This window comes from Sapajus apella, unplaced genomic scaffold (genome assembly GCF_009761245.1).
Source record: "Sapajus apella isolate SASKATOON/1434 unplaced genomic scaffold, GSC_monkey_1.0 scaffold61, whole genome shotgun sequence".
NCBI classification, from domain to species: Eukaryota; Metazoa; Chordata; class Mammalia; order Primates; family Cebidae; genus Sapajus; species Sapajus apella.
Genome location: NW_022437001.1, coordinates 2,142,800 through 2,156,102, shown reverse-complemented (window position 1 = coordinate 2,156,102; position 13,303 = coordinate 2,142,800). Strand labels below are relative to the sequence as shown.

The 13,303-nt window shown below is 34.4% G+C and overlaps 1 protein-coding gene and 1 long non-coding RNA gene across 4 annotated transcripts in view; one reads left to right on the top strand and one right to left on the bottom strand.

Moving 5' to 3' along the window:
• LRBA (LPS responsive beige-like anchor protein) overlaps positions 1 to 13,303 on the bottom strand; it is a 726,864-nt gene that overhangs the window by 642,602 nt on the left and 70,959 nt on the right. For all 3 annotated transcript variants that reach the window (XM_032246531.1, XM_032246532.1, XM_032246533.1), the window contains exons 3-4: positions 3,004 to 3,235; positions 2,685 to 2,785 (exon numbers count right to left, since the gene is read on the bottom strand). In XM_032246531.1, the coding sequence (XP_032102422.1) occupies positions 2,685 to 2,785; positions 3,004 to 3,235 (333 nt within the window). The remainder of the gene's footprint in view (positions 1 to 2,684; positions 2,786 to 3,003; positions 3,236 to 13,303) is intronic.
• LOC116529048 lies at positions 6,107 to 6,516 on the top strand. The gene is made up of 2 exons (XR_004259352.1): positions 6,107 to 6,161; positions 6,196 to 6,516. It is a non-coding gene; the product is annotated as an uncharacterized LOC116529048 (long non-coding RNA).

The window sequence follows — 13,303 nt, the reverse complement described above, 5'->3', positions numbered from 1 at the left end:
CTGTAAAAAAAATACAAAAATTAGCCAAGAATGGTGGCAACTGCCTGTGGTCCCAGCTACTTGGAAGGCTGAGGTGGGAGAATCGCTTGAGCCAGGAGGTAGAGGTAGCAAGGAGCCAAGATCGCACCACTGCACTCCAACCTGGACAACAGAGCAAGACTCCATCTGAAAAAGAAAAAGGAAAAGAAATAGAAAAAGAAAAGAAAAGATGTAATAGTCATATTTCAAGAGTCTATAAAAACGTTCATGTCCACTGATACACTATTTCCACACGTAAAAATCTATGCTCAAGTAATCATCACAAGGGTAGACGGAGATTTAGATACAGGGATTTTTCACTGCACTGCTATGACAGCAAAAGATAGAAATAATACACCTAATATTAAATAACTAAATAAATGTAACAAATATCTGAGCAAGGCCTTGCTCTGATTTTATAAATAGTTCATTATTTTTTCACTTAAATCATCTAAACCTATTCTCATTCTCCTCCCCCTACCCATAAGTAACTATATTAACATGTTTAATCTTTTATATGTGGATTATTCCTTCAAAACTGTGGTAGCTCATGCCTGTAATCCTAGCACTTTGTGAGGACTGCTTGAACTCAGGAGTTTGAGACCAGCCTGGATAACATGGCAAAACCCAGTCTCTAAAGGAAATGCAACTCAACATGGTGGGGCTAAGAGAGTAACAGGTTTAAGTTAAAGAATTCCCAAAACTAATACAGAGCTAGGAATTGTTGAGACCCTACTAGACACTGTGGAGAAACCATAGTCTTTTATTACCTCCTAACCTATGTCTGAGACTTAAGAGTTATTCAACAGACTCTGTAAGAGACATGCCTGAATAATCGTAGGCTAAACTAGCCCTAGCGTTACAGCCACTCTAAACCTGACTGAAAAATAAACTTAAAACTGGTTTTAAAAGGTAAAGTTGATCCACAAATAACTTAATTGCCTGCAAAACCAGTCTAACAATCTCAAAAGGAATATGACAAAATCCAACATTCAACAATATACAATTTGTTATGTCTGATATATTGCCTAAATTCAATAGCCATAAGCAGCAGAAAAACATACAGGAGCAAAATCACTAAAAAACTGATGTAGAAAATGACAATCTAGAATGAAAAAACAAGAGCATTAAAGCAACTACTAATATGCTAAATACTATCAAGGATTTAAAGGAATTAAATGAGGGGAAATGGAAAATATTTAAAAGAACAGGCAGTCGCGGTGGCTCAAGCCTGTTATCCCAGCACTTTGGGAGGTTGAGGCGGGCAGATCACAAGGTCAGAAGTTCAAGACCAGCCTGACCAACATGGTAAAATCCCGTCTCTACTAAAAATACAAAAATTAGCCAGGCGTGGTGGCACATGCCTGTAATCCGAGCTACTCAGGAGGCTGAGGCAGGAAAATCGCTTGAACCCAAGAGGTGGAGGTTGCAGTGAGCCAAGATTGCACCACTGTACTTTAGCACTCCAGCCTAGGCGACAGAGTGAGACTCTGTCTTAAAATCCTTCAGCAAAAAAAAAAAAAAGAAAAAGAAAAAGAACAAAATAGAATTTACAGAAAGAAAAATATGCTATCTGAAATTTCAGTGGATGGAATTAACACACTGCTGAAGGAAGTATCAGTTAACTTGAGACTATAGCTATAAAAACAATCTAAAATAAAGCACAAATGACTAAAAAAAATAGTTAACAGAGCTCAGTAACCTGTGAGACAATATCAAGAGGTCTAATGTATCTATAATTGGAGTCCCAGAAAAGATAGGAAGTGGAGACAAGAAGACAATTATTTGAAGAAGCAATTACTAAAATGTTTCCAAATTTTATGACAACTATCTTATAAACCCACAGATGCAAAAACTCTAAGAAGATAAATACAAGGTAAGCTAGAACCAGAAATATAATCAAATTCAATGAAAATCAATAATAAAACTCTAAAATTAAACAGCCAGCAAACTGGAGTTTGAGAGACATATGCTAAGGAATCTAAATTTTAATACAATGAATAAGAGTAACTGCAGAGCACAAATTTAGATATATTTAATCAAAGCTAGATTAAGGATCAGCTGGCTGAGCTGTTGCTGTGGTTCAATGATTTCTAAAGGGCACTAAAATAAGCCTGAAAATGCAACAAAAAAGGAGAAAATATTTACTACTCCTCCTCAATGGGACAAATAACTATATGGTGGAAAAAAGAGTTTGATAAGGCACCTGGGGTTCAAAATAGTTCACCCCTATCACTACCCATTGCAAATGACTCTTAAGTTGCATCTAAAGAGGGTAGATTCAATTAAAAACAAAAGTTTTCTTCACGGAGTGAGTTACTCAAGTTTAGGGGACTCAGCTAAAACTAGATCAAAAGGAAGAAACCTAGGTACTATTACGTAATACTTTTTTTCTCTACATTTTTAAAAATAAATATCGAATGTACATTTAAAGAACAACAATTTGAAGAATTAAATTATCAGTTTGCCTGAAACACTATTATCTTAGAAAATACTCTTAGAGTCCAAGCAGGGCAAGAGTAGTCATAGGGATCTCAATGCTATTTTAATTAATCTATTCAATTTGACAATTATGCCATGTATAATAATATCAGTTACTTACAAGATATTAATGTGTTTGGGAGGGGGATGCTTTAAAATACCAAACAGTACTTAAGTTTTTTTACCCATTGTCCTTTATCTCCTTGAAGTTTACTGAAGAAAAGCTTTAGCTCTCGAACTGTCAAACTGTAGCTAGCCAACACTCCCAACATGTCAACTAAAAGATCTAGAAACAAAAGAAAACAATAAAATAACTCAGCTAGTTATACTTCTCAAATATTTAAAATAAACTGTAATTATTTAAGGGCTTGGACACTAAAGTTCTAAGTGCATGCTACAGGCTCAAGTATTTCTTAAATATTGCCAAATGGAATAAGAAAAATACATATTTAAAAATCAAACTTTATTTCTTCACATATACTGTACTACAGAAAAAAAACATACCTGCTATCATATTGTCAACTTTTTCAATTTTCCCAAGCACTTTTTCAACAAGTCCTACTTCAGTGCAGACTTGAAGATTTCGTATGCTTTTCTTCAGAATGGCTGTAAACATGCTCCAGACTTCTGCTTGGCAAGTAATGTCACATTTTTCCAGTAGGTCCACCATACAGTTGATACTCTCACCTTCTTGGATAATGAAATTCATTTCCAAATCAAACTGTCCTCCTACCAGCTTCCAAGAGAAAAACAGACACACACACACACACACACACACACACATTAAAAGCATTAGTATCCTCAAAATCACCATAGCATGTAAAACAAGTTTCATTTAAAAAAAAAAAAACACAGCACAAAAACTTCTGAAGTAATGTCCAAATTTAGACAGCAAAGTCAATTAAAATAACATAAAAATTAAAATATTTTTCAACAAAAACAAATATAGGATGTCTTAGGTAAATTGCTATCTACTAACCTGTTACCAATAAAGATCTAAATCAGCTCTAAAATTGCTTCTCATTCAGTATTTCCTTTATGAATTAGCAAATCTGCAAACTACACAGAATAACCTAAAACTCCTTTGTTACCTCAACAAGTTATGAGTTCATAGCAAAATCGAAAAGATGAAGAAGGCTCAGAGTGGTCACACATTGGAGTTTACAGTAGTCAAATTTTTAGTTTATTATACCTATTCATTTACCTCTCTTCTTTTCTGTCAATAATCAGTATGACTTACATATAATTAGTCGCACATCCAAAGTCAGTAATCAAGAAAATGTATTCCACTGATATTACTGCTAGAAAACTACCTATACCAACCTTGTCATCTCACCCAGGGCCTCCCCACACAGAAGGAAGGTTTGTAAATTTTAAATAAATCCTAATTATTTAAAGGAATTAAAATACTTTTAGAATTACCTTTTAGAGGTATTTCATTAAACTAGATTTTTAAATACATTTTTAAAATTAGATTTTTTTAAAAATACCTACATTTAAGGTATACAATATGCTATCTTAACTAGATTTTTAAAAGATCTGAGTCAGAAATAGTTACACACATGATTCACCTACTCTTTCTTTCTGAATACTTCTTGGTTTTTCATTATGCATTATGCATTTCTAAACAGCATGCCCAAAAGGTATGCAAGAAGAAGAAAGTGAACTTTAAAAAGCAAATCCAATGGCTTATAAAAGAATAACAGACATAACCAAGTAGAGTTTAGTCCAGGAAAGCAAGGAAGGTTCAAAACTAGGAAATAAATTAAAATTCCTTTCTGCAGGATCAACATGTATCCCAGGTTCTGACAAAAATATACACAGACATGAGACTGAAAAAAGCAGAAATGAACAATGTGAGGACCATTATCTGCATGCAGAGAGAAAAGAACTCCCGGCAAGCACAGCGATAAGGACAGTTCATCTTTCTAGGAAAGCTGTGGCAGAGATTTCAGGATACAATGCTTTGTATCATCACTACCAGGCAGTATTATGAGATGATAGTTGGGATCTTGCTAAAAAAGTCTCTCTTTGTGATAGAGTCAATTCTCCTAGTTACATGGCCCTGACTATAAAGTATATGTGCTTGATTCCCTAGTCTTCCTGGATAAACATTATAAGCTATCTATCATAATATGAAATATTCCATTCTTAAACTGGTTGAATTAAATTATATTGGCCATAAATATCATGTTTGTAGATTTTAAAAATACATAATTCAAATAAGAACTTTAATATAACTGTTTTGGTTGTATTATTTCCTTGTTTTGTAACTTTTCATTTTGAAATAATTTCAAACATTCAAAAAGGTACAAAACTCCTTTATACTCTTTATCTAGCTTCCCCAATGTATATATATTACATACTCATAGTACAACCATTTAAACCAGGAAATTAACATTTATAATACCATTAACCAATCTAAAGATCTTACCATAAAAAGGTTAAAAAAAAAAGGCATTTATATAAATAAGGTGCATCTAACAATGCCTGGCTGGTGATTATTATAAATTTTATAATTACATATTTATATTTGTACATTGTTATATGATAAAAGTGACATCTAAATATAACAAAGATCATTTAATCAAAAGGTTGGTGGCTGAGCATGGTGGTTCACACCTATAATCCCAAAGCTTTGGGAGACTAAGGCAGGAGGATCACTTGAGATCAGGAATTTGAGACCAGTCTGGCAACACAGCCAGACTCTGTCTCTACATTCAAAAAAAAAAAAAAATGACCGAGGCATGGTGGTGAGTACCTGTAGCCCTAGTACTCTGGAGGCTGAGGTGGGAAGATCGCTTGAGCCCAGGAGTCCAAGGCTACAGTGAGCTATGCTCACACCACTGCACTCTAGCCTGGGCAGCAGTGCCAGACCATGTCTTAAAAAAAAAGTTTGCGGATAGCTATATTCAAATATCTGGGGAAAAAAATCAATCAATCTGTCATACCATAAAAAAAAATTCCAAATGAGCTTAAGATTTAAATGTAAAACTGAAGTCATAAAATGAGTCTAAAATAAAAGTCATAAAAGCACTAAATGGGCCAGGCGTGGTGGCTCATGCCTGTAATCCCAGTACTTCTGGGAGGCCAAGGCAGGAGAGTTATATAAGTCCAGGACTTCAAGACTACAGTGAGCTATGATTACACCACTGCACTTTAGCTTGAATGACAGAGCAAGACGTGTCTCTAAAAATAAAAACTAATTAAATAAAAGCACTGAATGAAATGATGCAAAAATTATTTTGTAACTTCAAATGGTAAAAGCTTTTCTAACTAAGAGTTTTACAGACTTCTGAAGTTCATATTGACACATTTAACTATATAATAAGTAGAAACTCTATAAGCAAAAAAAAAAATCAAACAGTAAATTATACACTTAGAAAAATCATCTGCAACTCATATCATTACATAAGTACAAATAACTTCCTGAAAAAAAATTTTTTTAAGGAAATTTATCTGCTTGTGGGAACTAGGCAAAGGCAATGAACAAAAAGGGAACTACAAGTGGCACTAAAACATGAAATTCAACTTTGCTTACAAAATGAATTAATATTAAAACTACACTAATATAACATTTTTATACACTTGATTAACAAATTCCAAATTTCTAACAAAATATAAAAATAATACATACTATGTGCAAGAACATGAGGAAACAGGTACTGTCATACATTACTATTGTTGAGGAAACAGGTACTGTCATACATTACTGTTGTTGAGGAAACAGGTACAATATGACTTAGAGCAATTAGGGCTGGGTACGACGGCACACACCTATAATCCCAGCACTTTGGGAGACCGAGGGATCTCTTGAGCGCAGAAGTTCAAGACCAGCCTGGGCAACACAGTGAAACCCAGTTGCTACTAAAAATAGAAAAATTAGCCAGGTATGGTGGCGCACGCCTATAGTACCATCTACTTGGGGCGCTGAGGCACGAGAACAACTTGAACCAGGGAGGCAGAGGTTGCAGTGAGCCAAGATCACACTACTGCACTGCAGACTGGTTGACAGAGTGAGACCCTGTCTCAAAAAAAAAGAAAAACAATAAACAGCAATTTGGTGATATCTATCAAATTTTTTTATTTTTGAAACAGCAATCAAACAACTAGAAATTTATATTAAAGATACATTTAGATAACGATGTTAGATACAAGACCTTCATTGTATTGAATTTTTTAAAATTACAAGATAAAAGTTAATACAGTTGTATCTAACTATACAATGGAATATGATGTACAAACTGAAAATAATGAGGCCACTCTATGTGATATGAAAAGATCGCTAACATACTTTGAGAAAATCAAGGTGGAGAGAACTGTGAACAGAAGGCTACAATTTGGGTGTAAAACATTTACACATAGACCTATGTATGTGCTAAATATGTCTAAGAATAAACTAACTATTGATTGCCTCTGGAAAAGAAAAGTTGTATTGCATAGAAGGCAAAGAAAAATATTTTAGTACATACATTTTTGAACAATTTGAATTTTGTGATATGAACATATATTACTTATTTTAATAAACAATTTAAAAAGAGGCAAATGCAGCCAGGCATGGTGACACATCCCAGCACTCTGAGAATCTGAGAGAGCAGATCAGTTTCGCTCAGAGAGTTCAAGACCAGCCTGGGGTCTTAAACCAACATGGCGAGACCCCATCTCTACCAAAAATAAAAAATTAGCTGGGTGTGGTGGCATGTGGCTGTAGTCCCAGCTGCTTGGAGGCTGAGGTGGGAGGATGGCTTGAGTCTGAGAGGCAGAGGTTGCAGCAACCCAAGATTGTGTCACTACACTCCAGCCTGGGTGACAGAGCAAGACCCTGTCTCAAAAAAAAAAAAAAAAAAAAAAAAAAAGCAAATGCACAAAACACCACTGATGTGAGCTGTAGAGCTTATGAAATAATCATAAATACAAACAGTATGGATACAAAAGTTTGGAATTTCTCAGGTAACCTATTTCTGACAAATTACTCACTGAGTCAAAAACAATTCTGCATGATATAATAATGACACTGGAGAGGCATTATTCAAACATTTAACAACTGGCACAGTGCAGGCACCAAGCAATCAGAACACATATGAAACCTATCAAGATGAGCTCAAGCTGTAAACATCTCATACTTACATACTGAGGCACACTGGCTAGATATAGGCCTTAATAGACCATGCTTTAGTAAAAAATGACAGATACAACACATCTACAGAAAACAATCACAAAATACAAACCTCCACTATATAAAAAATGTATAAACTCATTCAACATACTTTTACTGAGTGCCTACAGTATGCCAGGCCCTGAGGAAATAGAAGAACAGTGATCAGTAAGACAGAAATAGTCTACCCTAATTTGCAGGAATCAAAACTGAGTCTTAAGTTCTACAGAAATTTTTTTTAATTGCTTATTTACAAAATGGCCGGGTGCACTGGCTCATGCCTGTAATCCTAGCATTCTGGGAGGCCAAGGTGGGTGGATTACCTGAGGTCAGTGGTTCGAGACCAGCCTGGCCAACATGGTGAAACACCACTTCCATTAAAAATACAAAAATTAGTCAGGCGTGGTGGCACATGACTGTGGTTCACGCTTGTAGTCCCAGCTACTCAGGAGGCTGAGGCAGGAGAATCGCTTGAACCCAGGAGGTAGAGGTTGCAGTGAGCCGAGATTGCACCATTCCACTCCAACCTAGATGACAAAGCAAGACTCTTTCTCACAAAAAAAAAAAAAAAAAAGAAGAAGAAGAAGAAAAAGAAAGAAAGAAAAGAAAATACTAGACTTCTGGTTTCCAAATTGGAAATCTCTTTCTCCATGAAAATATATAAGAATGACACCAAGTAGTAACTTCAGCTCAAAATGTCATTTTGTATCAATACAAAATATGTAACATTGCTAAGTTTTCCTAAATACCTGTAAGATCTAATAGAAAATACAGTAGAGTTTAAAACAACATTTCTGATACTTTATACTTAGGTACAAGTATAAAGTAACTAGGAGTGAAATAAAACATACATAAGACTTAAAAGCAAAAATTTTTTTTTCTACTTTTGATAAATGAACAGACCTGTTTCTGGATAGGAATATTAAATCTGTTCCAGTTGTTAACTTTTCACAAATTAATCTATAAATGCAGCACACTACCATTAAAATCCCAATATGATTTTTTTTCTGAAACTTAATAGTGATTCTAATTTCTATCTGGGAATTAAATATATGAAAAATATGAAGAGAAATTCTATGAAAAAAGAATGCTGGAATCATTAAACAAATAGTATAAAGTAATTATTAAAACTGTATGGTACTAGAGAGAAAATAACCTAATTAAGAGATTGGAACAAATAAATTGAATATAGGATTAGTGTCATCACAAGCATTAAATGGAGCTACGAAATTTTCATTTTAAAAAATTAAGACAATCCTTATCTTATAACATATGCCAAAATAAATTCCAGGTAACTTAAAATATCAGAAGTTAAATTAGAAGCCACAAAATACAAGAAATTCTTAAAGAGTACAAAAATCATTAAGCTGTAGAAATAAAATATTTTCAATTTGGTGAAAAAAAGTTTTAGGAAGACATAAGCAGTCAATTCATTAAAAAATCCAAATGACACATGAAAAAAAAAATTTACTAAATAAATTTAGCTTTGTTTGAAATTAATACTCAAAGTAGGTAAGAACAAAATTAAACAGACACTTTCATACACTCCTGTTGAAATATTTCCAGGAAGCAATATGGTAATACTAACTAAACATATAATTCTGTTAAGACAATCTTTTATTAAATTTAAAAAATTTAATTTTGGGTAATAACAATCAGCAGCAGATGCCAATGATTAAGAAAAATTAACAGGTAAGATTCAAAATTGAGAAAATTAATTCCATGAACTTCAACCTGTAAATTTGATAAAAATAATTTTTAATCAATTTTAGCAGTAGAAAGGTCTGGTCCAGGTACAAGAACACCAGCATTCTCTGAAAGATAATTTGAGAGAATCCACATAGGAGAATGTAAAATTAAGGAGTCACAGACTCTTTAGACAGAAGAAAAACTTCTTGTGGAAAAGAATTGCAATGATTCAGAACTGTTGCAGAAAAAAAAAATCTCTAAGGCCATATGAAACTAATAATTCCATAATACTATATATAATGATTTTAATCTCAAAATAACTTTTGGGTAAAAGGAAAGCTCAAAGAGAAAATATTTTAAGAAAATCATCTAGATACAATAGTAATAAAGACAACAAACCCTTCAACAGTATTTTCTAGAAGACAGAAACTAAACCTTGTCCGCTGAATACAATAAGGTACTCCTTACGACACACCCGTACAATTGTACATCATTTAATATAAGCAAAACCAACCAATACATTTGAAACAATTTACTGCCAGGAAGATAATGTCTGAAGATAGTTTTCATAGTGTAAAATTTTCTTCTAACAATTATATATCCTCCATGCAGATCTAAATTGGTCAAAAACCTCATTACAACTAACTTAAGAGACCTTACCTTCACCTTAATATTACTCACATCAATCATTGCTATAAGTAACTAACATTTCAAGAAGCTATAGATTTTTTTTAAGTAATTTCCAAAAAAGACTCAAATATTTCAACAGCTTTTAAATTGAGTTTATACTGTGAGGGCAACACCCAGACAGGTGTTTTAAATATTCCTCCATTGCTTTAAATACTATAAAATATGCCTGTCAAGGAGAAAATTGATGGCAGAAATTTGTACATACAAATGTGTGGCATATTTGATGTACTATATGTATGCATATCTATTATACCTAAAAAACATGCATAGTGTCTACACTATGTCATGTTAACCCTTTCTAATAGTTATTTGAAGCTGATCAACCTTCAAAACACAAATTTGTTTTCAATGACAGGGATCATAATCCAGGTACAGGCATTGGCTAGTTATTATCTGAGCTGTAGTAATGGCTCTGCACTACAAAATGTAATCTTCCCAAATGTCACAGTAAGTTATGAATATCTGAGCAGCCTAATGCACTTTACTAGCCATGAAATGTGAAAATGTAATCTTATTACCTTTTTTATGGTTGTATTTTTTTGAATAATGTAGCATGGAAACTGATGTATAGTCTTTTTCTACATTTTAGCATGATTTGATCTCCTTTGCTATATAGAACATTTTTCAAAACTCTCCATTTCAACATATTTTAGTCTTGGCCTGAACTTCATAAACAATTTTTATAGCAGGCTTCAGGGTGGCATAACATGCTTTCTATAGGTTATACTTTAATGTATAAGATTACAGAAATTTTAAAGGAACTTACTCAAAGAATTCAAATAAACCTTTATAAGTTTTGTATGAGGACTTTAATTGGGCATGATGATTATTTTTCTTCTCAATAATTATACTAACAAAACACTGTAAGCGGACATTAGTCACTAATCTAAATTACTTGTATATTTGGAAAACCAAGAGCTCAAATATACAAGTAATTTGATCTCTATGAGATCAAAACTAATTATCTTCTCCTCAAAAGATTAATAAAACTTGAATACTGTGTGACTTGGAAAATTCAGATACTTCAAAGTAAAGCTGTGTTTTCCCTGAACCACTCGCTGGAAACTTGCTAAATTTTTCCTTAAAGATGGGGCAGAAGTATGGTATAGCTTAAAAAAAAAAAAAAAAAAAAAGGACAGGGTGTAATCATAGCTTCTGACCCTAACTAGATACTTGCTGTTTCTTGTGACCTATCTATGACAGATGTAGTTAACATCTGTCTAAAAATGTCAAAAATTGCTTTTTCCTCTGAACCTATTTATTTATAAAATTAACTAAGAGTAAGCTTCTTTTATTTATCTGCATCCTTCAGAAACATATTCAGGTTTTAAAAGTGCCAATCTCAAGATATCTAATTTTTCCCCAGGAATCCTTTCCTAAGTGAATGTGACCTTGTGTATATTTACAGCCAATGGAAACTTACCAACAAGGAGAAGCTGAGGGAAAATTACAGTGCTACGGCACATACTGCACTGACTCCCAGGTTATACTTCCTCCTTCCATAATAATAAAGAGTTTCTAGTTTGGCACACAGAGCCCAGGAAAAAGATCTCACTCGCCAACTTTTCTTGAGTGGAAAGCATTCCTGATCAGCCATGTGACCAAGTTCTCACCAAAAGGCGGAAATATGTACAACCTCTAGGTACTACTTTTTAAATAAAGAAACCTGACCCCTTTTTCCAACTACGCTCCTTCCTATTGCTTAAGATGCAGAATAGCGGCAAGAGCTCAAGTAGCCATCTTGGAATCAAAGGTATAAGTCTTAGTTGAAGATAAAAGAACAAATAGATCTATGGATCCTGACAATCATAGAACTGCCACACCAGCCCGCTACTTAGACTTTCACCTGAAGGACAAACACATTTCTGTTTTGCAGAAACCACTGTTATTTTGGGCCCCTCTATCAGCTAAAAGCCTATATTCTGACTAACATAGATGCTATTCACTGCATTTTCTCAGAAATCAAAAAATACATATTATCTATATCTCAAATGGCATATCCTTGTTCCTCACTCTTATACCATGGCAGGTGTTAGTTCACCAAAAGTGCCTTTTTTGGCCTACTTTTCATGGTTGATTATGTGTCCTGGTAAGTTCAGAAACCACAAAACAGTCTATACCCTGACTATACTCTTTTTTTTTTTTTTTTTTTTTTTTGAGATGGAGGTCTTGCTCTGTCACCAGGCTGGAGTGCAATGGTGCAATCCTGGCTCATTGCAACCTCCACCTCCCAGGTTCAAGCGATTCTTCCACCTCAGCCTCCCAAGTGGCTGGGACTACAGGCGCACACCACTATGCCCAGCTAATTTTTGTACGTTTAGTAGAGACGGGTGTCACCATATTGGCCAGGCTGGTCTCAAACACCTGACCTTGTGATCCACCTGCCTCGGCCTTCCAAAGTGCTGGAATTACAGACTTGAGCCACCATGCCTGGCCTCCCTGACTATATTCTTACTGGATAACTTCATATATGCTCTACACCACTGTGCCACTATGACACTTTCTCAGACACCCTTTGTTATGGGTTGAATTGTGTCCCCCAAGAGGACATATGTTCAATTCTTAACCTCCAGAGCTTCAAAATGTGATCTTATTTGGAAATAGGATTGTTACAGATGTAATTAAGATGAGGTCATTAAGGTGGGCCTTAATCCAATATGACTGTTACCCTTACAAAGAGGGAAAATTTGTGCTCAGACACATGTACACAGAGAAAATACCATGTGAAAATGAAGATAGACATCACAGTGATACTTCTATAAGCCAAAGAATGCCAAAGATTTTTAGCCAACCACCAGAAGTCAGGAAAGAAACATGAAACAGATTCTCTCTCACAATTCTCAGAACCAACCCTGACAACACACTTATCTTAGACTTCTAGCCTATAGAACTGTAAGGTGGTAAATTTCCATTGTTTCAGCAACCTAATTTCTGGTACTTTATTACAGAGCCCTAACAAACTAATACATCCCAGTATCTCCCAGGGTTTATTTCTGATGTTACCCACTAAATTCCCCAGTAAACATTCTCAAGAACTCTTAGAAAACCCAGACCATGACCCAGAGACTCTGTTCAGCTTATCTTCACCCAGACTCTCCTAAAACAATGCACTTTCTTTAAAGAAATTGGTTTGTGGAATGGACACACGCAGACATACAGAGTAAAATAATAGACACTGGAGACTCCAAATAATGGAAAGAAGGTGAGGGTTGAAATATCACCTATTGGGTACAATGTGCACTATTCAGGTGATGGGTACACTAAAAGCCC